The sequence below is a fragment of the Tenrec ecaudatus genome, chromosome 16 (assembly GCF_050624435.1).
Source record: "Tenrec ecaudatus isolate mTenEca1 chromosome 16, mTenEca1.hap1, whole genome shotgun sequence".
Taxonomy (NCBI): domain Eukaryota; kingdom Metazoa; phylum Chordata; class Mammalia; order Afrosoricida; family Tenrecidae; genus Tenrec; species Tenrec ecaudatus.
Window position 1 is genome coordinate 108,859,272 of NC_134545.1, and position 26,268 is coordinate 108,885,539.

Consider the following 26,268-nt stretch of genomic DNA (forward strand, 5'->3'; position numbering starts at 1 on the left):
TAGTATTTTCAATCACTGAACTGTTTTCTGTCATCTCTCTGAGAGCCGGACAAAATGCTTCACAGCATCCAGAAATTCCCATTTAGCCCTCTCAAGATTCCAACAGGAGTCATCTGTATGTGGGGCTGACGTTCCCTACCCGGGCCGGTCACCTTCATCAGACAACAGCACAGCAAGTGGGCACTCGGTGCCCTGGGCAGTGCCTGCCCCACCCGCTGGGGGTACAGCAGGGGCCTCCTGCACTGCAGGGCGGCCACAAAGGCGTCACCTGATGATGATGGCAGTGAGTTTGGCTTTGGGGGTTTTGCTAGGAGAAATACAGCTTGAGTGACTCCCCGACTCCAAGACTTCTGACCAGGGGGACTGTGTCTCTCGAAAGACACACCCAGAGTCCCTGAGTGATACAACCACTTACCAGGAGCGGCCAAGTCTCCCCAGAAGTGCCTCAGAAGAAATGCCTGGCGATCACCTCCCCCAGCCACCCCCTCCTCCCCACCAAGCTCAGTGGTCACAACCCCTCTGGAACACCGTTCTGGCCCAGCACAGGCCAGGTTGTCCTGAGTCAGGGAAGACGAGGCAATCAGTGGTTTGAAGAGATGCGTAGGCCCCATCAGATCCTTCAACCAAAGCCAGCCAGTTTGGCAGCGAAGACACACTCCTGGGGACCTTGTCGCTGCCCACAACCCCCTCCCCGACCCCTGCCTGAGCGACTCCTCTAAAGGTGTCTCTGGACACAGGCTGGGAGCTCAGCGCCCACCAGCAGGCTGCCCCCTGGGGCCGTGCAGATTCTGGGTGTCCAGGCTTCACGACCAGCGAACCTCCTGCTTGATGGTCAGGGAGGGTGAAGAGGCTTTGGAACTGGGGCTAGAGCAGTGGTTCTCAACCTTCCTCATGCCATGACCCTTTCAAGCAGTTTCTCGTGTTATGGTGACCGCCAACCATAAATTTATTTTCATTGCTAATTCATCACTGTCATTTTGCTACTGTGATGAATCGGGCAACTCCTGTGAAAGAGTCATTCCACCCCCCAAAGGTTCGCGACCCACAGGTTGAGAACCACTGGGTTAGAGGGTCACAGATTACACCTGTAATTACATTTACTACATGCTTAAGCCAGAGGAAGGCAATAGACAGAAAGGTAAGTGTTTCCAAGCCCAGGGATTAAAGACTGAGTGACAGATTGGATCAGCATCTCTTGGATTGTCAGGGTGGCAGCCCAGCGCAAGGGGCACACCAGCAAGGTGAGGCAAGGGGCCTCTGCTAGACGTGATCAGTCCCTCCTCTTCCTCAGTGTGTCCTCCAGACCCGCAGCCACGATGCTCTCCACGCCCCACCCCTCTGTATGCGCCAAAGAGAAGGCAAGTCCACTAGATGGACAAGCCCACAGATCCATCAGACATGCGGCAGCCGGATAGACTCCACATCCTGGGAGCAGTCGGACCCCAGGCCTTCCTGCTCTTCCCTGGTGGACACGGAGGGCGTGGAACAGGGCCACGGGAAGAGCCACCATTTACTGTATTTGTCTATGGGTTTCAGGTCCTGCACCCCCCCGCCCCAACACCCCCCCCCCCCCCCGGTCCCAATAACCTCTCTGTACTTGACTGACGTGGTGAAGTTTTTGTGCAGGCGGATCCATCCCGGGTCAGCCTCCTGCCAAGCTGGCCTTGACCTCAGGTCCAGGCTGCCCGGAGAATGCAGGCCTGGGCTTTATCTGTTTGTAAATGCTTGAGCTCAGGAGAGGCAGCACTAACCCACAGGAAAGCTGTGTTCCAAAGCAAGTATAATTGGCTTTTGGATTATCCCCTGCTGGAGCGCTTCCACGCCATAGCCTCTTGAATCCAAATCAGTTACGCAGGGTTAACCGGGACACGGGGCCGCCGGGGCCATGGTTCCTTTAGAAGTTAATTGAATTAACCAAGAAATCCATACCCCCACCCCATTTCACTGCGCCAGGAGCCCTGTGGTCCAGTGGCTACTCACTAGGCTGCAGTCCGAAAGGTCAGCAGTTGGGAATGTCCAGCTGCCTGGAGGGAGACAGACCGGGCTGTCTACTCCCATACGGAGTTACCGTCATGGAAACTCAAAGGGGCAGTTCTACCCTGTCCTGTAAGGTTGTTGTGAGTTGACACTGACTTGATGGCAGTGAGTTTGGGCTAGTTTTAAAAATGTTTTATTGTGTCTGTTGTCACAGCAGCTTTCCAAAGGGCCTGTGTTCTTCAGGCCCTCGGAGGCTTCTCCTTGCTGGGCTCCTAGTATCGGAGTCTTCAAGATGGCTTGTTCAACATGTTCAGTTGGGACACCCTGTGCATATTTTCATAGTGACGTTGGTGAGTCAGCAAAGAGAGGAAAATACAGCCGTGCACACACACAGCCCTACTCACTCCCCCCCGCCCCCGTCTACTCAAAGTCCCACCACGGGGGGGCCTCCCACCCACTTACAATATCGTGCACCAGCTCCCACAGAGAAAACCTGGCCACGTCCTGGAAGGGTGGTCTCCACAGAAAGCTGAGGAGCATGATGAGAGAGGGGCCGGTACCAGGTGTGCACAAGAGGCTAAGGATTAGGATGGAGGACCAGGCACAGCCACTGCTGAGTCACACACCTGTTTAAAGAGAAGGCAGGACCAGAGAGGGATCACACAGCATCCAACTTGCACAGGGTCCCGGTCCCCGGAACACGCCTGGGCGCTGAGCGCTGCCTGACTGGATGAGAGCTGTATCTTCACGCCTCGGCCCACTTGATTCTTCTTAAAAAACAAACAAACATTATATTGGGGGTTCTTTCAGCTCTTAATAACAATCCATACATCAACTGTCTCAAGCACATTTGTACATATGTTGCCGTCATCATTTTCTAAACATTTACTTTCTATTTGAACCCTTGATATCAGCTCCTCTTTTTTTACCCCCCTCCCTCTGTCTGACCCTCTCGACCCCTTCATAACTTTTCAATTATTATTATTTTCATGTCTTACACCCACTGTTGTCTCCTTTCACACAGGTTTCTCTTGTCCATCCCCCTGGGGATGGGGACACGGGTTATATGTCAATCATTTCGATTGGTTCTCCCTACCTCCTGTCCTCCCTCCACTTTCCCCTTAACCTCCCAATTCTGTTCCTGGGGTGGGGGGGGTTATCTGATCTGGATTCCGTGTGTTGTGAGCTCTTACCTGTACCAGTGTTCAGGCTCCAGTCTAGCCCAAACTGAAAGGCAAGACTGGGGTCATGATAGTGGGGGGTGAGGAACCTTCAAAGAACCAGAAAAATATTGTGTGTTTCATCGGTGTTATACTATGCCCTGGCTGACTCATCCTTTCCTTCCCAATTGATTCTTGTATGTTCTGTATTTTTTTTAAAAAGAAAGAGAGAGAGAGAGAAAGAAAGAAGCAGAGACCCTGGGATTAGTTTGGGCTGATAGGGACCTCTGGCATGGAGTCCCTGCTTATAAACAGGAGGGGTTTGCCAGGTGTTTGTGCAAATTACTCAGTTTGGACTAGAGGGTAGTAAAATTAGATCAGCTGTGTTTTCTGGATTTACTGACCACTCATCCACTCTGTCGCAAGCATTAAGCCCCTCAGTCAACATTTGATCAGCAGCCTGGGCAAGGACATGGTGACGGTATGTCTTGCTCGGTGTGGCAGGGAAGCAGTGCTGACCATTTTCCTAAAACGGACCCCAAATCAAGCCCTCCGACTGACCAGTGCTGGGGGATTTCAAATGTCTGTCTGGGTTGGCATGCCTTCACATAGGACCTGTTTTCCCTCATGCCCTATGCTTGACTCCTCGTGGGTCCTCTTTAGCCAGGTACGGAATTGGATAGTGTGTTTGCTTTGTGGACTCCTTGTCCTCTTTGTGGAGGACGGTATGTCAACTGACTTGCATGTCCCTGAGACTATGGCCTCAAGCCTCCAGGTTTACCTGCGCCCTGTGACCTGTTTGTTTAAGTATAAACGTGGATGCAGACACAGCACATACAAGTAGGATGATAGGACCAGAGCCCGTGTATCCACGTGTCAATCGGTGCTTGTCATCACGGATAGTCCAGGCTTGTGTGTGTCTGAGTGTTCCTCGTTGCTCCCTCTAACTCTGGAGCAGCTCTCTGGGTCTGCTCTTCCTTTGTGGTCCTGGATGACGTGTTACAACTGAATTCAGATTTATTCTGCGTCACCATGATTTGGTCTGAGGTATCAGCACCCACCTGCCTCCCTGATTCCTGTGTGAGGGCCATCTTGAATTGAGGCCACCTGGAAACGCCACTTCTCGGCCCAGTCACAGCTCTCCCATGTCTTGGAGTCCAATAGCAGGGCTTTGTGAAGAATCCATTTCTGCAAAGAGGAGACTAATAGTGGGTTTGCAAGAGAAGGTGGTATTTCTACAATGAAAGTCATTACCGTGAGACGTCGGGTAGAGCAAAAAAAATAATAATAGGCAAAGCATTCTTTCTTCTTCAATAGACTGTCTCTTTTTCTATGTTCCCGAAATCCCTGAACTTCCTAGGCCAAACAGAATCCAAAAGAGGGTGTTTATATGGGAGGAGGAGACGATGGAGAGGAACAAGTGGGGAGCTGGCTGGATCCAGGGAGCTCTGGGCTGTGGGGATGCTGCTGACTCCTTGATGTCAAACAAGAATCAATACTTCTCTCCAGTCTCATATTAAACCTGTGTTTCATCTGGAGCAGGGATTACACTGTGGCTTCAGACACTCGTCCTCTGGAGGGCGGGCAGGTCTGGGCAGGGGTCGCTCAGGGAGAAGAAGCCAGCAGCCAGCTGCCACTGCAGCAGCAGCTCCCGCCCCCAATGCCCCGCCAGGTGATGGTGCCTGCACAACCTGGACATGGCTCCGGTCTTGGAGTGGCCAAGGGAAAGGAGTGGATCTTGACAATGGGTGGCCCTCCTGTGCCCTATCCAATTGAACACCACCTCTGTGGGTTAGGTGTTGAGCTCTAACTACAAGGTCATGAGTTCAAACCACCAGCCCAGAGAAAGACGGGGCTGCCTGCTCCCATAAAGATTTTTAGTTCAGAAACCCCATGAATTGGGATTGACTCCATGAAAATGGCTTCTGGTTTTGACCTTTCCAATTAATTTCTGGGCACCCAACACCGTCATTCCTATGAGTTGGAATGGACTCAACAACAGTATGTTTTGGCTTTGATCTTTCTGAATGATGTCTGGGCACCAACAGCAGGTGTTACTCAAGGTGGTGGAGACACCGCAGTGTCCAAGAAAGGTGGAGACTTTGCTCTTGTGCAGCTTCGATTCTTTTTTTTAAAAAAACGTTTTATTAGGGGCTCATACAACTCTTATCACAGTCCATACATATACATACATCAATTGTATAAAGCACATCTGTACATTCTTTGCCCTAATCATTTTCTTTTCTTTTTTTTTTTAATTTTAACAATTTATTGGGGCTCATACAATTCTTTTCACAGTTCATATATATACATACATCAATTGTATAAAGCACATCTGTACAGTCTTTGCCCTAATCATTTTTTTCTCTTTTCTTCTTTTACATTTTATTAGGGACTCATACAACTCTTACCACAATCCATACATATACATACATCAATTGTATAAAGCACATCCATACATTCCCTGCCCCAATCATTCTCAAGGCATTTGCTCTCCACTTAAGCCCCTTGCATCAGGTCCTCTTTTTTTTCCCCTCCTCCCTCCCCATTCCCCCCTCCCTCATATGCCCTTGGTAATTTATACATCGTTGTTTTGTCATATCTTGCCCTATCCGGAGTCTCCCTTCCCCCCTTCTCTGCTGTCCCTCTCCCAGGGAAGAGGTCACATGTGGATCCTTGTAATCAGTTCCCATTTTCTTTTCTTTCTTTCTTTTTTTTTCCCTTTTCTTTTTTTACATTTTGCAGCTTCGATTCTTATGGGACCTTAGTAACAGAGGAGGCCAGTAGAGCTTTTTGACCCACCAGACCAAGTGTTTTAAAGGCGTAGAAGAGCCCACTGTATACCTGTCTTGGGATTCTAACTTTCTGATCCCTGACTTACCTGTTATTCCCTTCAACCACTCCTTTATCTACCTTCTTCCCATGCAGAGGGCACCTATCTCCAGCTCCCTGAGATCTAACTCCCTCCCATCCCTCCTGTCTACCTGGGCTACGTGGATGGGCCTCTGCAGCACAGGTGGTTGTATGGCTGGCTCTCTGGTCCGAGGAAGAGCTGGATTCTCCTGGTGATGGGAGCTGGGCTCTGAGGCTAGGGAAGACATTTTCAATGTCATCAGGGTAGTAACCTCAAGGCTAACCAGCAATGGGTCTCATGACCTCTGAGAAAGATCCGAGAGTCCCCAGAAGGTACAGGTTTTGGGGAAACATGGGTCGGGGAACTCTCCATAGGTTCTGAAGGCCCTTTCTCACCCGGATGTGCAGCCAACCCAGTAGGAAGCTCTGGGGAATGAGACAGAAGGCATGCTCAGGGGTCCATTGGTCTGTCTGTAGGGACCATCAGATTGAAGGGTGACTGTTACAGAGTCACAAACCTGGCAGCCTGAAGCCAGAGCGATGGATGCATTCTCTCACTAGCCTGGAGGGGACAGTCGGAGAGCAGGGATCGGGAGAGCGGTGTTCTGGAGGCTCTGGGGGAGGATCCTTCCTCGCCCCTTCCCACCTCAGGTGGCTCCAGGTGTTCCTTGGCTTGTGGATGCCTCCCTGTCCACGGGTGTCCCAGGTGTCTGTCTTCTCTGCCGCCTCTCTTGTGGGGACACTTGCCATTGGACTGAGGGACCCAGTATTTCATCTTGAGAGTCTCAACTGACTTCCGTCTGAAAGCCTCACCCACAGGTGCCCAAGAGTACAATTTGGACCTATCTTCTGGGGTGACCCAGTTCCACCTACTCTGGAGATGTGGTCCCATTCCTTTTTAATGAGATTTCCTCTGCCAGTCTGCAAGATTTCACTAGGCTCCACCGAGAAGATGGCAGGGAAGTAGATTTCACTAGGATCCACTGAGAGGATGGCAGGGAAGTAGATTCCACTAGGATCCACCGAGAGGATGGCAGGGAAGTAGATTCCACTAGGATCCACCGAGAGAATGGCAGGGAAGTAGATTCCACTAGGATCCACCGAAAGGATGGCAGGGAAGTAGATTCCACTAGGATCCACCGAGAGAATGGCAGGGAAGTAGATTCCACTAGGATCCACCGAGAGGATGGCAGGGAAGTAGATTCCACTAGGATCCACCGAAAGGATGGCAGGGAAGTAGATTCCACTAGGATCCACCGAGAGAATGGCAGGGAAGTAGATTCCACTAGGATCCACCGAAAGGATGGCAGGGAAGTAGATTCCACTAGGATCCACCGAGAGGATGGCAGGGAAGTAGATTCCACTAGGATCCACCGAAAGGATGGCAGGGAAGTAGATTCCACTAGGATCCACCGAGAGGATGGCAGGGAAGTAGATTCCACTAGGATCCACCGAGAGGATGGCAGGGAAGTGGCCCTTGGCTGTTTCCTAGTTGCAGAGAACTCTGCTGTCAAGTGAGATGCCATCTGTTCCGTTCCATAAACCAGCGATCGCTTCCAGAGGCCGCCTGCTCTCAGAGAGGAGTGCCTGGCATTATCTGTCTTGCACCTTGAGTCTGTTTGCTGACGTGCTCTTGTCTGTGTGCCTGGTGTTCTTGCCCCGACTCTCAGAGTAGGCCTGTGGGGGCTCCACTAACCAGCGGAGGGAAATGAAAGTGTACCCCCGGCGGGTCATCTGCCATCTCTAGGTTCACAGAGGGCAATGCCTACAATGCAGGCCGGCTTTGGGGGCAGTGGGTAACGGTGTGAGGACGGCTTGTCGCCGGAAGCCTGCGCACGCCATGTCTGCCCTGCTGATGATTCCCTTCGCTCTGTTTAATTATAGTTTGAAAATGAGATCATCACCAAGCTGGATCATGAAGTGGAAGGAGGCAGAGGAGACGAGCAGTACAAAGTGTTATTTGATAAAATGTAAGTGTTGATTAACATGGGGGATTTATTTCAGAAGATGGGCAGAGACTGTAATTAGATGACAATGAACTCTGTGGCCCCGAAATAATTAAAATGTGTTAATAATGGCAAATACTTTCCGTGGCACCTCCGTCGAGTTTCTTTTTTCGGTGTGTGATTAACAAGGTGTGTCTAATTATTTCCCCCCCAGCCTCTTGGAGCACTGCAGGAAGCATAAGTACCTGGCCAAGACGGGGGAAGCTTTCGTGAACCTTGTGGTGCGCCTAATGGAAAGGCTTCTGGACTACAGGACCATTATGCATGACGAGAACAAGGAGAACCGGATGAGCTGCACAGTCAACGTGCTGGTGAGTACACTTGAACGACACGCCCAAGCTTCCCGCCAGCCGGAGACTCCACCACGGAGTTCAAGAACCCAGGGCTGGCGACCACAGCTTCCAGTGGCCCCGACCGGAGGCCTTGGTTTGCTTGCTCATCGAGAACCACCGATGGCCCCGAGGGCACTGTGATTACCAACAGAACTGCTTGCTAAGGCTGGGCCATGGGAACCCACCCAGCACCTCTTGGGCAGAAGTTGAGGCCATTGGCTCCGTAAAGGTGACGTGATGGCCTTAAAAATCCCAGTGGACAGTTCTGCCCCAACATGTAGAGTGTGGACGGCTCGGAGTGGACCCAATGGCCATGGGTGGATTGCTCTCTGGATTGCCCTGCATGCTTACCCCACCACCCTCTGGAGGGCCCCTGTGATTCTCTCCATTGCTGGGAAGGAAAGCCACCTCGTTTTGTAAATGGGGTGGCACCAGCTCTGGTCATGGTTCCTATCTGCTTGGTCGTGTGAACGTTCATACCATCACTGGGCTGTGCTTGCAGGTGCCTTGCCCCCACTGAAAAGGACACTGGTTGCCAGGCAGCCGTGCTTGAGAAAACCGCTGAGAAAGCCGGGGTTACACAGAAACACAAGGGCCCATTCCACTTCCCAGTTGTTTTCTGTACCAGCCTGTGCGTTCCCATGGGTTCATCAAAGCAGAAAGGTGGCAGCAATCTCGTCCCCTTTATCGCTGCCTAGACAACCTGGTCCGGTGAATGAGACAGATGCTCTCTAATGAGATTTCTTCTTCAAAATCTGAAGACATCTCTATGCAGCATGACAGGGGTGTGGACACTTGTACAACTGGCTGGTTTCTGGTGCCTGTGTCTGTGATGTCGAAATTACTGATATCTGTCCCTGTCATTTGGTATGTGAGTCTGGGTTGACTAGAGAAATGAATTTATAGACACTCACATATGTATGAGAAAGAGCTTTATATACAAGAGCAATTGAACATTGACAAAACATCCCAGCCCAGGCCAGATCAAGTCCATAAGATATTAGCCTATATGTCTGATACCAATCTATAAAGTCCTCTTCAGACTCACGAAACACATGCAATGACACTGAATGCAGGACGATCACAGGCCAGTGGATGGAAACCCTTGTGGATCTAGTGGCAGTGGAAGCATCTCAGCTCTGGCAGGAGTCTCACGTGGCTCCTCCAGCTCCAGGGCTCCGGCTCCATCAGCATAGCTCCATGTGTCTTGTCAACAGGAATGTCTCGTAGGCAGTGAGTGTGGGCCCCGCCTCCAGTGAGCTATTTTTCTCCGTGGTGCCTCCAAATGAGGTCATCAAACTGTGACCTGATTGACGGGCAAGACTCCACCCATTCACAAATTGACACCAGATTATGTAACTGCCACAGTTGGCCCTGGCTGAGCCTTCGCCTGTCGATTGTGGGCAGAACCAGTGAGATGCGAGAATGCACAGGCATGAACTTGGCCCAGGCTCCCCTGTCTTCTTGCCTCCTCCAAATTATTCTGTTCTATCAGTGTGAATAGCTTGAACTAAAAATCAGTGTTTTTCAGAGGATGCAGAGATTGGGGGACAAAAACACCTTGTGAGATCATTCTCTTCCCTGTGCCTCATTTCTTCATGGTCCCTTTGAATTCTGAGCCGGCAAAGGGTATTGAAAGGACCATGGAGTGTCTGAAGAACAAGCAGATCTCTTGTGGGAGAAGGGCAGCCAGAATGCTCCTTAGAGGCAAGGATGATGAGACTTCATCTCAGGTACATCGGACACACAGTCAGAGACAACAGTCCCCGGAGAAGGACTTCGTGCTTGGTACAGTGGAGGGGGCAGCGAACAAGAGGCAGGCCCTCAGCAAGATGGACGGACATGGTGGCTGCATCAGTGAGCTCCAACCTAAGGACCGTTGTGAGGACCACGCAGGACTGGCGAGTGCTTCTTTGTGTTGTACGTTGTTGGATCAATGAGCCTCGGAAACGACTGGACAGCACCTAACAACAACATGGGTTCTTCCCGTGGAGACTCAGGCAGCTTGGCGTCGGAATGAAGAGTCGTGACGCCCGTTACGTTTCCCTCGAACATGGGTTGGCTGCCATTCATTGTAAGCAGCATCTCCCATGCTCAGGAGGCCATGAGGCCTGGGTGACGTGGTGGCCTGCTCCTGCCAGCCAGCCTCGTCCCGGGTCAGAAAACCATCTCTACCGAGAACCCTGCATGGCGTCAGCACATGTTGCTCAGGCTGCCGGAGCCCTACTTGGGCCCGTCTATTTTCACTGCTGTCAGCGCGAGTTGGGCTTTAACTAAGAATCACACCAGGATTCCAGAGCTTATCTCCCATTATTAACTGGCTTCTAATTAGGACATCCTGAATCATTCCATGCAGAGGCAAGCGTTCTATTCTTAACGGTTTCCTGGGGATGGTAGCATGGATCCCAACCTCCTACCACAATGCTTTTATCTTAAACATAAAATAGATCTATTGAAGATTAAAGGGGAAAGACAGCAGTGGTTTTATAGACAGACTTCCTGTCTCTCCTTGGTCATGAGTCAGATCTAGAGAAAGCGGCCTACTTATCCATCCATCCATCCATCCATGCATTCATTTATCTATCTGTCTATCTATCTATCTATCTATCTATCTATCTATCTATCTATCTATCTATCTATCATCTATCTACCTGTCATCTATCCCAGAACCCTGGAGGCAGGCACAGTGGTTTAACCAATGGGCTGCTGACTAAAGGATCAATGGTTCCAGCCCACTAACCACTCCATGGGAGGAAGGCAAGGCTGTCTGCTCCCACAAAGATTTGCTAGCCTCAGACACCACAGGAGCCTTACTCCGTCCTATAGGCTCACAGTGAGTCAAAATTAACTTAATGACAGTGTGTGTGTGTGTGTGTGTGTGTGTAAGATACTCTTTCAACCTTGACCACACCCTTAAATCACCTTCTAACCACGTAGCAGGTGAAGACTTCCACCCTTGGGGACTGCGGGCTTTGCGAAATCTTTCCTATGAGACTCAATGGAGGACAGCTGCCCCAGAGCGCAGGCGCGGGCAGGGAGAAGACACTGATGGGAAGGGAACCATTAGGACCAAAGCAATGAGGGGGAGGGCGCCGACGGAAGATCGCACGCCAGCGTGACGGCACCCTTGGTGTGGAAATTGTTGAAGGACAGCCTGCTTTGCTGTGTATACTTTCAGCAAGCGTACAACAAAACATGAAAAGGAAATAAAGACGTGAGATGACATCACGAAGCCACGAGACCTAAAACTTCTTCCCCGTCCCTGAAAGCTTGTCTATATGCCCGTGGGACCAACCGGACAGAATTCACATTTGTAATTCACCAACTAGAATTCCATTACCACCTCCTAATCCAACCCTCTTTAATTATCAGAGCCGAGCCTGCTGTGCACCATTTAGCTCTATGCAATTATCAGCGCCGACGGCTCTAGGACTGGCAGGGCCTTTACTGTGGATATAGAAGTTATTCTTGGCACGGCCCCTTTATAAGACAAACGCAGACCCAGGACTGGAATTGGAAAACCCTCCCTGTTCTGTTGCACTGAGTAATAAGTAATGTGTTCAAAAGTGACGCACATGGAGAAGCTATGAAAAGCCAGGACATGCGCAGTGAGTCTGAGTCGGGGGCCCTAGGGGGGCCGTGAGCCAGCATTGATGTCCGCCCATGTAGGACGTGGGGGTAACAGGCGCAGGACTGCGTTCCACACATGGAGTCCGTCTTTCTCGTACAGTGGCGCAGCCTGCTTGCTCAGGCTCTGCCCCACAGTGCACGCCTGTTTGCAAAGCCTGTTAGCCCACTGAGTAAGGATACCCCTCGCTTGTTACCTCTGATAGATAACCAGAAATGCCATTCCACACTGAAGGTGGCCATGATGTCCCCAAGCCTTGGACACTCGGCGAAGTGTCCTCTTTGCATCTTTCTGGTCCTTGCTGCAGGGAAGAGATTTTGAAGTGTATGCCCAAATGTCTGCCTTCAGAAACGCCACTGTCCTTGGGATGTTTATATTCAACCAGAGGTGATCCACAGCATGTAGAGAAGGGGTTCATGGGGGCATCGAAAGACTCCACCTTCATCTTTGTTGGGGTGGACGCACAACTTGCTTGTTGAAACTTTGCTCTGTTGGGTACAGGACCATCGAGAGTCAGGGACTGGTGGCAGCCATCAGCAATGACAACAGCAGGGCTCCAAGACACCCTGCCTGTGGGCAGTTCTTTGTCTACAGGGAGACAAGGGGGTGCAGGGGCACTGGTGTCCCAAGGGGAGGACACTCCACACCCAGAATTGCCATGAAGGGGTGGGACTAGACCGACCTGCAGTTTTGTGTGTCCGTGTGGTCCCAGCCCAAAGAGGGGGCGGGCACCCTGTGCTGTGGTGAGTTCAGCCTCTGAACTGGCCCTGTTCGTGTGACTGTGATTCCTCTCGACAGACCGTTTCCTAACAGCATGTGCTTGGTTCTTTCCAGAACTTCTACAAGGAAATTGAAAGAGAAGAAATGTACATCAGGTACGTGGACTCCTATCTGCGTTTGCCACGGCTACTGCCGTGGCACTTCCTGGGGACAGGTGTGCTGCGTGGGGTGACAGTGTGAGGTGGACGGCATGTCCACAGCTGCCACCACCCTGTGCGCCCGTTGTCCGGACAGGTGTCTCAGAAGCAGAAACCTTGTTGATTACTTCATAGGGCCTGTGTACTTTTTGTTCAATGCATGGGCCCTTTGGGATGAAAAGGGCAGCCCCATAGAATGTAATGCTTCCCAGTGAAGCACATGTCGGAGTGTGGAATCCAGATTTTAAAACTTTAGATAGATAGATAGATAGATAGATAGATAGATAGATAGATAGATAGATAGATAGATAGATAGATAGACAGACATAGATGGTAGATGATTGATTCATAGATTGATAGATAGATGAATAGGTGATTGATAGTTAGATGATAGATGATTGATAGATAAATGCTAGATTGATGATTGATAGATGGTAGACAGATGATAGCTAGTTGATAGATTAGATAGATAGATAGATAGATAGATAGATAGATAGATAGATAGATAGATAGATAGATGATGGATAGATTGAGCCATCAGGCCTGCTCGGGCCCATGGTGACCTTATTTGCACACCACAACAGAGCGTAGGCTTGCCTTGTATTACATTCATGTTCAGCACTCGCAGTGACTTAATGTGTACAACAGGAAGCAACAGTATGCAGGCTTGTCCTGTGTTATCCTCACGCACCACATGTTGAAGTCTATCCTTGGGCTGTGTGCCAGTCCTTGTCACGGAGGGCCTCCAACAGTCATCTGTCCCCATCTAGCGACTGACCCACGGAGCCCTGGGCTGCCCACCGCACGGTCATTCGTTTGAAGCCGTCAGTTTCTTCTCGGGAGAAAGACGAGGCTGCCCGTTCCTGGAAGACTCATAACCTTTGGAACCAAAAGCCCAGGTGTACTCTGTCCTTCAGGGTCTCTGTGAGTTGGAATAGACTCAATAGCAGGGTCGGTAGGTCCAGTGACGTGCCCAAAGCAAGCGAGTCGGAGCGCAGCCTGTTGCAATCCCTGTACTTTTCCTGGGCTAGTTTTCAAAAGTGGCTCATCCAGATCTTCCTTCCAAGTCCATCTCCTGCTGGGAGCGGTGCTGAACCCTGTCCACCACAGGGGGCCCTGCAGGGACGTGGAGTCCTGGTGGCAGAGTGTAGAAACCCCCACCACAGGATGCCCTGGTAGACCAGTGGTGTCAACGACAAATAACCCACAGCTAACAAGACGCGATGCCACACTCCCTGCTGCCAGTGTCTGTCTCACACACGAGTGGAAAAAAGATCTGAGGGGTCACCCCTACCCCTGGCCTCACAGGATTCCACTCCTGGGTGAGCCTTTCCTCCCGGAGGTCGGCTGCCAGTCAGCCCTGCTCCTTGGCCACACCTGGAATCCAGTGCCAGGCCGGTAGCAAGGTTACCACTTAGAACAGTGGTTCTCAACCTGTGGGTCGTGACCCCTTTGGGGGTTGAATGACCCTTTCACAGGGGTCACCCAATTCATCACAGTAGCAACATGACAGTGATGAAGTAGCAACAAAAATAATGTTATGGTTGGGGGTCACCACACGTGAGGAACTGTATGAAAGGGTCTCGGCATGAGGAAAGTTGAGAACCACTGCCTTTGAAGACTAGGAGTGGCCTGCAGGCATTCAAGCTAAATGACAGGCTTAGAACATCAAAACCGATTCTCTACTTCTTTGTGCCATTCCTAAGATTTTTGCGTATTTGTTTTTAACTTTCACACCCCACCCCCACCCCCAGCAAAGAGCCGGTTCAAGAAACTTCAGAGAAGCCCTGAGCGGGCTGCTTCCCTCCGAAATGTAGCTTGCTTGCTTCCTCCACGGCCGTCTTCACTGTGGCCGTAGCAGTGCCTTCTTCAGGTGGATGTGCGCACGCATGAGTGCATGTTTGCGGTGCTTACTGTCGAAAGAGAATTACGGTGATGACATATCTCTAAAGCAGAACGTGCCATGTTAACCATTCTTAGATACGCTTGGGGTTGGCGTTTTGTGTTTCCCAGTCGGAGGTGGCAGGCGTGCAAGGGCTCACAGAGTGTGCACACGTTCTCGTATGTAAGGTTCTCGGTGTGAGAGGAGAAAGCTGGAGCGGATGAGAAGGCGCGGGGAACAGTGGAACGAGTGACAACAGGACAGCAGGAAGGGGCCTCCTCCTTGCAGCAGGACCCTGATGTGCAAACCCTGGCTGTGTGTGCAAGGGGGGCGGTGGGGACTGAGCTCGCTCCTGGGTGCCGGCTGCCGGCATGATGAGTGATGACGTCTGCAGACAAGAGACGGTGTCGGGTGATGTACGGCTGAAGGGTGACTTCGGCTCTGGGCAATCCTCAACACAGAGTACATGCTGGCACTCTAACATCCCCCCTCCCCCCCCAATCTTGGCAGGTATTTGTACAAGCTGTGTGACCTGCACCGAGAATGCGACAACTACACGGAGGCGGCGTACACCCTCCTGCTGCACGCCAAGCTGCTTAAGGTAACAGAGGGCTGCACCCGCGGCCGGCCCGTGTGTGAAATTCTCCCTGCATTTGCTTCTCCCTATCTGATCCGAGCACTCAGACGGATGGACGGAAGTTTTCCAGGGTGTTGACTAAGTGTCAGGACTTACACAGTTGCATCCAGGGACTATGACTGGACACCCCTGGGCTTCCAAGTGCAGCTTAAGCAAGATGCCGCAGAGGGCTGTCATCAGAGGCTGGCGACTTGCAGGGGCTTCGATGGCAGTGGCTCGTCTTGCCAGCAGGATGGTCTTGGTGGCAGTGGGAAGGCACGGCGGTGAGACAGCGCGGTGGTAGGGCAGCTAAGAGATGGGATGAGCATTCCCCTTGTTAGCAAGGAGTGGCAAACCAGACCCTGACTTTCCAGTGGTGCCCACAGAGACCTGTTGGTGCTCTCTATCTGACCCCCAGGCCAGGGCGCAGGGCTCCTGGGACTGCTCTCAAGGCAGGCCCCGGGCCCCTGGTTAAGCAGATGGCTTTAGCCATTGGCTTCATGTCATCAGTGACCTAGTCATTCTCTCATCTATGTCTACTGCCAGCATGGATAGTCAGTGAATAACTGGGTGGGTGGGTGGGTAGGTGAACGCATGGCTGATGGATGGCTGGGTGGATGGGTGGATATGTGGGTTGTGGGGTGGGTGTATGAATGGTCAGATGGAGGAGGAAGTGCAACACAGCTCTAATGTAAACATTTTAAACTTCAGTGAGTCCTTAGACCAGTTCACGGTAGCCTCATTGACAAATGGGAGGGGGAAAAAAGTTGAGCTGGATAAACCAGAACACTGAGGGGAGTCACATTCGGTGGCGTTAACCTACGTTAACAACTGCCATCGCTGAGCCGTGTTTCTCAATCCAAACCAGCCTGTGAAACACGGGACGAAAGTGGGGGGTCGCAGATGAGGAGCACATGTGTCAGAGGGAACCTCTGGTAGGATGATTTGGGGCTTGGGACTGATCCTGAAATTCCCCATGGCGCTCGTGCTGCAAGTAGAGACAGGCTCCTGTGGAAACACCACATGTGGTCATTGGCCTCTACCTCAAACTCAAAGAGCCCGTGACAGAGAAGGTATGAGAAGAGAAGGCTCCCAGAGTCTAGAGGCCTTGCCAACACTCCTCTGAGCCTGGCCGCTCGGCGGGGACCCCTCTGGTCTCTTCCCCATATAAAGCTCCTCAGAGGCACAGAGACTTCTGATGGCGGGCCTGACACCAGGCACCACACTGTGAATTCCGATGGCCTTCCATTTGCTAGAAACCCAAACTTCAGTCACAGGTATTTTTACAAATGTGAAGATATGTCTTTCACACCAGGGAAATTAAAATGGAATTGACAAACTGCTGGGCCCCTCTTTCTCCCTCTGTCTCATAGAGCATAAACTTTTATGTGTGCCTGTCTATGCCATATATATATATATATGTATATATGTGTGTGTATATAAACATATCATTTGTTGAATCCCTGGATTTATGGGCTGCAGTTGGATTTGCCACAAACTGCACAGCGGCTTATTCCACGACAAAAATCAATTGTGCCGTCCTTTTCCGGAAAAATTGGGAGAGCTTCGTGTCCTCTGCTCACACCTTCCGTACTACTGCAGTTTGCGGTTTTTCTGAACTATGTTGTGATATGGCTCTAAATGTGAATTCACACTCTTTAATCAACCGAGGACCATGCTTTGTATTGCTTTGAAAGTCCTTTCTTCATTGTGGCAAGAATATCTTGGATCTTTAACATCTCAAACAGAATCTCCTGTTTTCTGGGGCAGGGAAAATGAAACACTGCAGATTACCAGCCAGTGTTTAGCCAGCAATCGGCTTGTCAAATCTCTGTTTAACTGAGATCCAGAGGGGAGTTCTACTCCCCGAATAGATATTTCAAAGAAACACGAATTCATGATGAACTTCCTTGTCTGACTTGTTCTTTTCGAGTTGCATTTCCGATTTATCTCAAACTGACACCCATATGCTCCCCCCAGTAAAAGGGGTGGGTAACCCAGCTGTGTTGTGAACATTGCAAAATGGTTGCATTCTGATTGTGGCAGGCAGAGGCAAGCAAGTTCAATGTTAAGGTGAACAGCCCTGCAGAAGAATGAAAGGTCTCTCACTTCTACTGGGCTTTCCTGGGGACAGGCAAACCTTTCTGGCCCTGTCCCCTTCACTCTGTTTCTTGGGAGACCTGAATTCCATGAAAAATGCTCAGGCTCCCCCGCAGGGTTGGGCAAATAGTGAGGGTGCATTGAGCGAGCCTTGTGGTAGGCACACTTGTCCCTGGATCCCTCACCTGGTCCCTGCTCACGCTTTGCTTCTGCCACAGTGGTCGGAGGACGTGTGCACTGCCCACCTCACCCAGCGGGATGGCTACCAGGCGACAACGCAGGGACAGCTGAAGGAGCAGCTGTACCAGGAAATTATCCACTACTTCGACAAAGGCAAGGTAAGCAGATCACGGCAGTGCCCAGCTGTCTGTTGTCCTCTCTCTGCACTTGCCTGCCACATGAGCACACACCTGTGTGCCTCCCGATGCTGCTGGGACAGGAGATGTGTGACAAGGCGTGCACCAGGGTGTGCTGGGCAGGGTCTTACAGCTTGCATGTGTCAGAGTAAAACTGCCCACAGAAGAAATAGGTGGCCCTTTTGTGGTTGCTCGACTGAAAGCAAGGGTTGAAAAACACAGGACTTTTTTGCAGTCTCTGCTGGGTGAGTCACACCAGGTCTCCCAGTCAGGTGTTTCTGGGCACAGGTTCCTTGGATGGCTGGCAGTTTTCCCCTGTCAGTGAATCATTAATTCCACAGCCAGACAGCTCAGGGTCCACCTTGCCTCCTTCTGGTTTAATTGGCTCAGGCAGAATCTAATGATGTTCCTTCGGCTTCTGCTAAGAAGAACCCTGCCGTAGCGTTCATCACCTTACCGTAGATCTCACCACTGTCACTCTTGGGCTTCAGACGGGCAGTGACTTTAACAAGGCGCCTCCTCCACCCTGAAGGTTCTGCAAAACTGGTCCCAAGTGACTTTGGGGCTCTGTCTGTGGATTCTTATCTCAGTTGCCTGCTTGGTATTTTAGTTTGAGAGGCAGACACTAGAAGACCCCAGAAGTGGCACCAGGCAAGGAAGGAGGCTGTCATTTCCTGAGCCTGGAGACGTGATTCAGATCCCCTGGGAAACTGATAGCAAAGTAGCGTCCCTTTGGTTATAGCGCTTGGATCCTCCTTATGTCTGGAAGAAGTGGCTGTTCGCGTTTTGTCCATTCCCACTGCCTTTGACTTGTGGAAAAGAAATCCCAGCTCCCCAGGACACCGCGCAGTCAGCCGAAGAACCCTGGAAATTAAAATCATAGAAGGCGCGTCATTGGCACGCATGCAGTCCGACGGTCCCCACAAACATGGAGACTTCATGAGAATGGCCGGTGGGGAGTGGGGAGGAGTCTTGCTTCTCAGAAACTAAAGAAATGAGGAAAGACCCCATCCCAGCCCCACATGCCTCTGGCTCTCCATTGTGATTTAGAGAAGGGAGAGTGGGTGCTGGGGGCTGGGCCGGGCTGAGGTGGGGACCCTGGAAAGGCTTGAGATACCAAAAAAGTCATCAGGGCCTGAAGGCGTGCATGCCTTAATGAGGGGCTGGGGACCTCCTGGTGCCACCACCACGGCACAGGGGTCCCCACGCCACTCTGACAGCATCTCCTCCCAAGCTCAAGGGGGCCTTTGAAAAGGCGCCAGCCCCCTGCTGCCTCACCCAGGAGCTTCTGTGCCTCCTTCCTGTGTCCCTTCCTCACGCTTCTCCATCCCCTCCCCCACCCCCAGACATCTTCTTTTCCACTAGACACCACTCGCCCGCCCGCAGTGTTCACCTTGGCCTCTGTGTTGGCTTCGTCCACATGCTCCCAGTAGGCAGTGAGCTCTGTGAAGACAGAAGCCGGTGTTCACTCACTCCACAGGTGTCTACTGAACCCTTCTGGAGGCTGCAAGCTAAGATGAGGTGTCTGCAGAGCTGTGCTCCCTGGAGTGTCCAGGTGAAGGTTCTTCCTGGTGCCCTCCAGCTCCTGGTGCCCCTGACAGCTCTTGGTCTTTGGCTTGAAGATACATCAGTCCCATCCCTGCCTCGGGCTTCATGTGGCCACCTTTCCTCTGTGACTGTCTTCTGCGCCCTTCTGTATGGCCTGTGCGTCTCCAAGACTCACTGCCATCCATCAAGTCAATTCTGGCTCACTCTATGAGGTTCTGAGGGAGGAACTACTTACAGGAGTAGAAAGCCTAGTCTCTCTCCCGTGGTTTTAAACTGCCGACCATGGGTATCGCAGCCCGATGTGTAACCACCATACATCAGTCACGTCAGTTGCAGGGGGCTAAGACTTCAACACAACCTTTTAGGACAGTCGTTCTCAACCTTCCTAATGCTGGGACCCTTTAATACAGTGCCTCGTGTTGTGCCCCCCCCCAAACATAAAATTATTTTCGTTGCTACTTCATAACTGTAATTTTGCTATTGTTATGAATCGGACGATCCCTGTGAAAGGGTCGTTCGACCCCCAAAGGGGTCGGGATCCACAAGTTGAGAATCACTTTTAGGAGGACAATGTTCAATCCATAACACACACCCCGTTGCTTATTTCATCCTCACAGTCTCTTTGCTTAAGCACGTTTGTTTTGGTCAGTCAGTCTTAACTCGACTGGACCCTGGGTCTCTGAGGATGACTACAGACTGACTCTGTGGCACCCAGCATCCGGCCAGTGCACCTCCTGATACGTCACTTCTGTCACATGTGGGCTCATCCAGTCATCTGTGCTGATGTCACGCCACCACCCATGTCTCTGAGTGCCACCACTTCAAGTATGATGCTGACTTGATTTCAGCGCCACGTCCACCACAGAGGCTGTAGACTGGAGTGTCCATCCTAGGTGACCATCACACGTGACTGCTCCCAGTCAGGAGGTCAGAGACGCTCCTGGAGTGGGCAGTCAGGCTGCAGGCACACAGAGGAGGCCTCTGGCACTGCTGTGGTTGGTGGTGGTGCTAGGTGCCATCGAGCCTGTTCTGACTCACAACGACACGTTGTAACAACAGAACAAAGCACTGCCCAGTCCTGCAGGATCCCCACAACAGCCCTGTTGTTTAAAGCCACTGCTGCAGCTACTGTGTCGATCCATCTTCCGCTTTTGTGCTGAGCTTCAACTCGGCCAAGCACGCTGTCCTTCTCCAGGGACTGGTCACTCTCGACAAAGTCAGGAGTACCGTGCCTCTACGGAGTATCCTGGCAGCACTTCTGCTGAGACGGATCTGTTGGCTCTTTTGGCAGGCCGTGGTACTTTCCAGAGTCTTCTCCGGCACCACAGTCAAATGTGTCAGCTGTGGGGTGGAAGGAGCTTACGTAATAATGGTGGGCCCCCAGCTCAGCAGCTCACGTCGAGCCTTGCCCTCAGCACATGGAGTCTGTGGTTTGAATTTGTACTTAGACCTCCTCTTCTCTTAGCTAAGATCCCTCCTGGTGCCATGTTTGACAACAATAGCCAGATATCTGTGATTCACCTCTTTTGCACTTTAGTGATATTGCCTGGCAGTGACAAATACTGAAGGGCAGTTTTCTCTCTCTCTCTCTGTGTGTGTGTGTGTGTGTGTGTGGGTGCATGCGTGCGTGGGGGTGCCCGTGTGTTTCCTGGGCCTAGTTGATTCTCCGCACAGAGATTCCAGGACCAAGGGAGGTGCTCTCTTCCTGTCTCTTCTTCTTGGTGGGAGTGAGGCGCCCTGTAACCCCCCTCTGGAAAGTCTAGCAAGATGGCAGACGACCATTCCCCTCATTAGGGTTTCATATACCTTATTTTCATGACCCCCACCTCCCCTAGTTGCTTTGTATCTTATTTTATAATTAGCCAGCTGTCATTTGCATAGCCCCACCCACTCTTTGGGGGTTAGTTACCAGAGTGTGGGGAAGGGCCACTTAAACTAATTCACTGCACTGCGTGGGGTAAGAATGATTCCACAACTCACGGAGAATATGCACGGAGAATATGCAGGGCTGCGGACTCGTACAGTTCACAGCTGCTGAAAGGGTGTATGTGTTGCTGGACACTTCCTCAACCAAGACAGAGTTCATCATTTTTAGCAAATGCACCAAGGCAAGCAGACTAATACCACCCTTGAACTTCGAGATCCATGGTGCCTTGGGACCATGAGATTATACAATTGAAACTAAGATGTCAGAACTGTCACCCACCATGTGGCTCCTTGCCTGATGTCATTGAGGGAATTCCCTCTCTGTGCTTCCTCTGTGGGACACTGTGCTCCCGGGAGCCAGTCCCCCATCTCAGTCTCTGCAGTGGCTCAGAGAAGCAGGACTAGTCTGTGTTCTAATCCGACCCACAGCCCATCCTGTCGGAGCAGCCTTGAGTCCACTGTGATGGGGTCACGGGTCAGCATAGAGCTAGATGTACATATACAGGGGACTAAAAAATGTCATGGAAAAACGGAGCTCAGAGATCATGGAATTTTTCCATGAACTTTTTGAAGGCCTGTGTGTGTGTGTGTGTGTGTGTGTGTGTGTGTGTGTGTGTGTGTTTATTTAAGTAGTCCTGATGCTGCACTAGGTTAAGCGTTGGGCTGTGACCAGAGGATCATAGGTTGACACCCACCAGTCACTCCCAAACCCTAGGGGGCAGTTCTGTCCTGCCCTATAGGCTTTCAATAAGTCCATACGGAGTCAGCAGTGGTAGATCTGGGGTTGGAGAGGCCCCTAAATCCAAGACCCATTACCCCCAAGTCAGTTTTGACTCAGAGATGCTGTGTGGGGTTTCCACGCTGCCAGTCTTTGCAGGGGCAGACAGCCACTTCTTTATCGTGAGGAGTGACTGATGGGTTTGAACTACCAACCTTGGGGTTAACGACTCAGAACTTACCGAACTGCCACCAGGACTACGTTGGGGGTCATATCGCTAGCAACAGAGAGAATCTACTTTAGGGAACTGGCTTGTGTCATTGTGGGGGAGCCAGCAGGCCCCCAGGTTATAGGTTGGGCAACATTCTGGAGACCTCAGCTGACCTATGTCGTAGAAACCATTGTTCTGGTGACGGAAGGGTGAAGAGCAGGCGAGTTCTGCCCAAATGTCCACTCACAGTCCAGATGCACAACGCACTCCAGCGAGCAGCCTGCTCAGTTCTTATGAGGTCCACCCTTCCTCTGGAGTGACCGGTGGAGCAGGTCCCCTGTAACCGCTGGCCCTGGTGAAGACATAGTGGGCTGCTAAGCAGAAGGACGGAGTTTGAAACCCCCAGCTGCTCCGCGCGAGAAAGACAAGGCTTTCTGCTGCTGTAAAGACTTATATTCTCGGATACCCATGGGGCACTTCCAATCTGTCCTTTAGGGTCTCTGTGAGTTGGTGTGGACTCGGTGGCAGGGAGCACATGTAGATAGTGTCTGAGCCAGTGGCAGGGCACCTGGGCCCAGCACAGTGGACACAGGAAGTCACCGTCACAGCTGCGCTGGCTAGGCAGGCTTGTCCCAGGAAGGTTCTGCCAGACTGCCCAGCACACAGAGGGCCAGCCTCTGGAAGGTGCCATGGGGCACGGAGAAGGGAGCAGAGAGGAAGAGGCCGGGGGCCTGAGGATGTCAGAGTATCTCCTTTGGTGTTTTGAAGGCGGCAAAGCGGAATGGTTTTCTGTGCCTTCTCTGTTGGACCATCCGGCATAATTGTGTTCTGTTTGAAACTGTGTCTCTGGTCGCTCGCCCTCTACTTAAAAGTGTCTTGGCTCCCTGTCACCCAGGTTCATGGTCTCCTCACCCTCCCCACTCTGCAGAAGCCAACCTCTCCATCGGCTTCCTTCTCCGCCCCTCCCCAGCATGCCTGATAATCACCCGGCTCCATGCTCACCCCCTTGTCTCAGCGTCCCCCTCCCCCCTCCCAGAAACAGATGCGTGCTCCTCTCAGCAGAAGCTCACAATGGTGGGTCTGAGTGTGTTTGGTGCAGGCCTGGCCATTGTCAGGAGTGCCCTTAGCCCGGTCAGTTCACAGGTAGAAGGCGGCTGAGAAGGCGATTTTGTTGGCACCTGGAAGCCAGGGTCACCCTGGCAAAGCCCCCTTGAAAATGGAGGAACAGACTGACTGCCAGGCCTCTGTGGGATGGCCACGTGGGTGCCAGGTGCCTCGATCAGAGAACTGAGCCCACAATCCCTGTCGGTGAAGCTTCCATGTTCAGTTTCTGCCCACGGGCATTATGTCTTATAAAAATATCTCCATTGTTGCTTATTACAACAAAGCAAAAAAATTTTTTGAGCGGCCCAGCTTACACGCATACCCACAAGGGTAAAACTAGGCTAATTTACTTCTTGAACCTTTTCCTCCTCTTCTTCAACTCCCCCCCTACCACCACCCCCACCACCCCCCGTGGCATTGTCTTTACATTCTGAACTGCTCAACAAAAGGTCAGCAGTTTGAAACCACCAGCGCTCCTCAGGTGAAAGGCGAGGCTCTCTGCTCCCATAAAGCGTTGACAATCTCGTACACCCACAGGGGTGGTTCTACCCCGTCCTGCAGGGTCGCTGTGAGTCGGCGTGGCCTCTAGCAGTGAGGTGTTCGTTTTGGTTTGTGTTTATTTTTCACCAGTCCTACACGCGCAGTGGTAGCTGTCCCTAGGACAGCGGCCCCACCTCCCTCCCAATTGCGGGGCTTTCCTTTTCTTTGCCGCTGGCGATTTTTAGAGTGGCAGATTTGGTCCAATCTCCTGGCGTTTTAGCTACAGTGTTGCGCTAAGTAGTGCTTATGGGCCTACATCAGTAACTTTGTATGAGAGTGAAGTCTTTCTGATAGGGCCAACCATCAAAAGGGCTTCCATTCTGCTGCTAACAACACTGTAACTGATCACATCCCATGCGATGTCTGGACATTTCACAGGACAACATTGCCTCCCCCTGGGGGGTGGGGGGTGTTAGGACTCAGACTCCTGTTGGGGGTGTTATTGTCGGTGTTGGTAGGTGCCACCGAGCTTGTTTCCACCCATAGCGACCCATAGCCACAGTTGGCAGTCCACCTCGTTGAGGGCCTTCCTCTTCCGCGCTGCCCTCCAGGGTGCCAAGCATCCTGTCCTTCTGCAGGGACTGGTCTCTCCTGACAACATGTCCAGAGCACGTGAGACAACGTCTCTCCATCCTTGCCTCCAAGGAGGACTCTGGGCACACTTCGTACAAGACAGTTTGGCCTCTCCTTTTAGCGTCCTTGGCATGTTCATGTGCATTTGGAAGGCCAGTGGCACGACTGCAGGGATCACAGCCACACGCAAACCTCTGCAGTAGGACACACGGACAGAGAGTGGTGGTCCGGCTCCTGGGGGGCCTGGGTTATAGAGCAGAGGTGAGCACTGCCCAGTCGGCGCCAGCCTCGCGGCACCTTCCTGCTGTGGAAACGGGCCCAAGGCTTTACCCAGGCTTCTCTAGGGCCTGGTTCGGAAGGCACTCTGTAGGGGTGGTGGCCCCACACGTTCCCTCACTGGGTGACGCCAGCCAACGCTGGCAGTGTCCAAGAAGCGGGTGCACAATGTCTAGGCTGAACCACACGTGGGTCTCTGCTCACTGCTTTCACCGGGGGCGCTGGGAGTCCCTTAAAATAGCCTCGCCCGACCAGTTTCGCGCCCTGCCTCACACCAAGAGTAAAAACAACCAGATCCAAGACAGCCCGCTGGGTCGTGCATCATCGTGTGACCGACAAAGAGGGGCCAGGGAGGCAAGTTTCCATTTTCAGTGAGAGGGTGGGATTTCTTTTCTAGGCCCAGGAGGTAGGGGGTGTGTGTGTGTGTGTGACGTCTTCTCGTCCTGTGACATGCCATTCAGAGACACGGCTGTCACTAAGAGAAGGTGCAGACACAGCCAAGCCCTCCCCAAGTCTCTTCGAGGCCTTTCTAAAATGCTTGAAATTCCCGGAGTCCCCGAATCTGGACTGGGAGCCAACCCGTGGCCTGAGTGGGCCAGGAGGTCCCTGATCAGTGATGGAATGCTCTCAAGCCAGGGACCCTTGGGAGTCCAAGCATTGGCTTTTCAAGTCACTGTGGCAGCTGCTTCCCACCCTTTGCAGTGTCTGTCACTAGCAAGTCTCCATGCTAACAAGCCTGCTTCATGCCAAGTGCCATCCTCTGCATGGGAGGTACAGGGATGAAGAGGTAGGGCTGTGGCCCGGGGTATTCCAGGTCCCAGAGTCGGGCTCACATCTAAACCACCAAGCCAATCCCTCCTCTGGTCTGTCCTGCTCTCCCCTCCACCACCAGATATGTCCCAAGTCTACCTGTCTCACAGGTGTAGGAGAAAAGGTTACCTGGGGAAAGTTGGGGAAGGCTTCACAGAAGGGATGATATAGAAACTAGTTCTCAAAGCATGAGGGAGAGCTCCTCCCCATCCTCCTCTCCCCCCACTTCCTCCCCACCATTGAACATGGAGCTACTATGGTCAGTGGGCAGGGCGTGGTCTCCATATCCCTCTTTGCTCTTTCTGTTCTTGGCATCCCCCCCTTAGTATCAGCACCCCACATTCAGCCTGCTGAGATGCCAAGGCACATCTCCATATCCCTCTCCCCCACAGAACCGATTATGCTCCGCCCTTCAGTCCATCCACATGCCACCAGCCCGGATCCCTCTCCAGCCCTGATCACCCAGTCATGCTAAGTCTGGCCAAACGTTTGGTCTCTGCCCTCTGCCTCCATGACCCAGGGTTACTCTCTGAGGCAGGGAGTTCCTTTCTTCCCACCCTTGGAAATGACATGAACGGCTCTCCAAGAACATGTATCAGACACGGGGATGACATGCTACCAACCAAGGGGTCACATTGTGCCAAGGGTCCTGAGCTACAGAAGGCACATGGGCACCCGTCATTGCTGCCTCTGGCGCTTCAACTGTCCTCGGGAGCCACAGTCGCTCCCGGCAAA

The 26,268-nt window shown here is 52.0% G+C and overlaps 1 protein-coding gene across 4 annotated transcripts in view; it reads left to right on the forward strand.

Moving 5' to 3' along the window:
* The window catches only part of DOCK1 (dedicator of cytokinesis 1), a 434,492-nt gene that overhangs the window by 371,124 nt on the left and 37,100 nt on the right, over positions 1-26,268 (forward strand). For all 4 annotated transcript variants that reach the window (XM_075534789.1, XM_075534791.1, XM_075534790.1 and 1 more), the window contains exons 34-38: positions 7,875-7,960; positions 8,151-8,307; positions 12,791-12,831; positions 15,266-15,356; positions 17,690-17,809. In XM_075534789.1, coding sequence (XP_075390904.1) covers positions 7,875-7,960; positions 8,151-8,307; positions 12,791-12,831; positions 15,266-15,356; positions 17,690-17,809 — 495 coding nt within the window. The remainder of the gene's footprint in view (positions 1-7,874; positions 7,961-8,150; positions 8,308-12,790; positions 12,832-15,265; positions 15,357-17,689; positions 17,810-26,268) is intronic.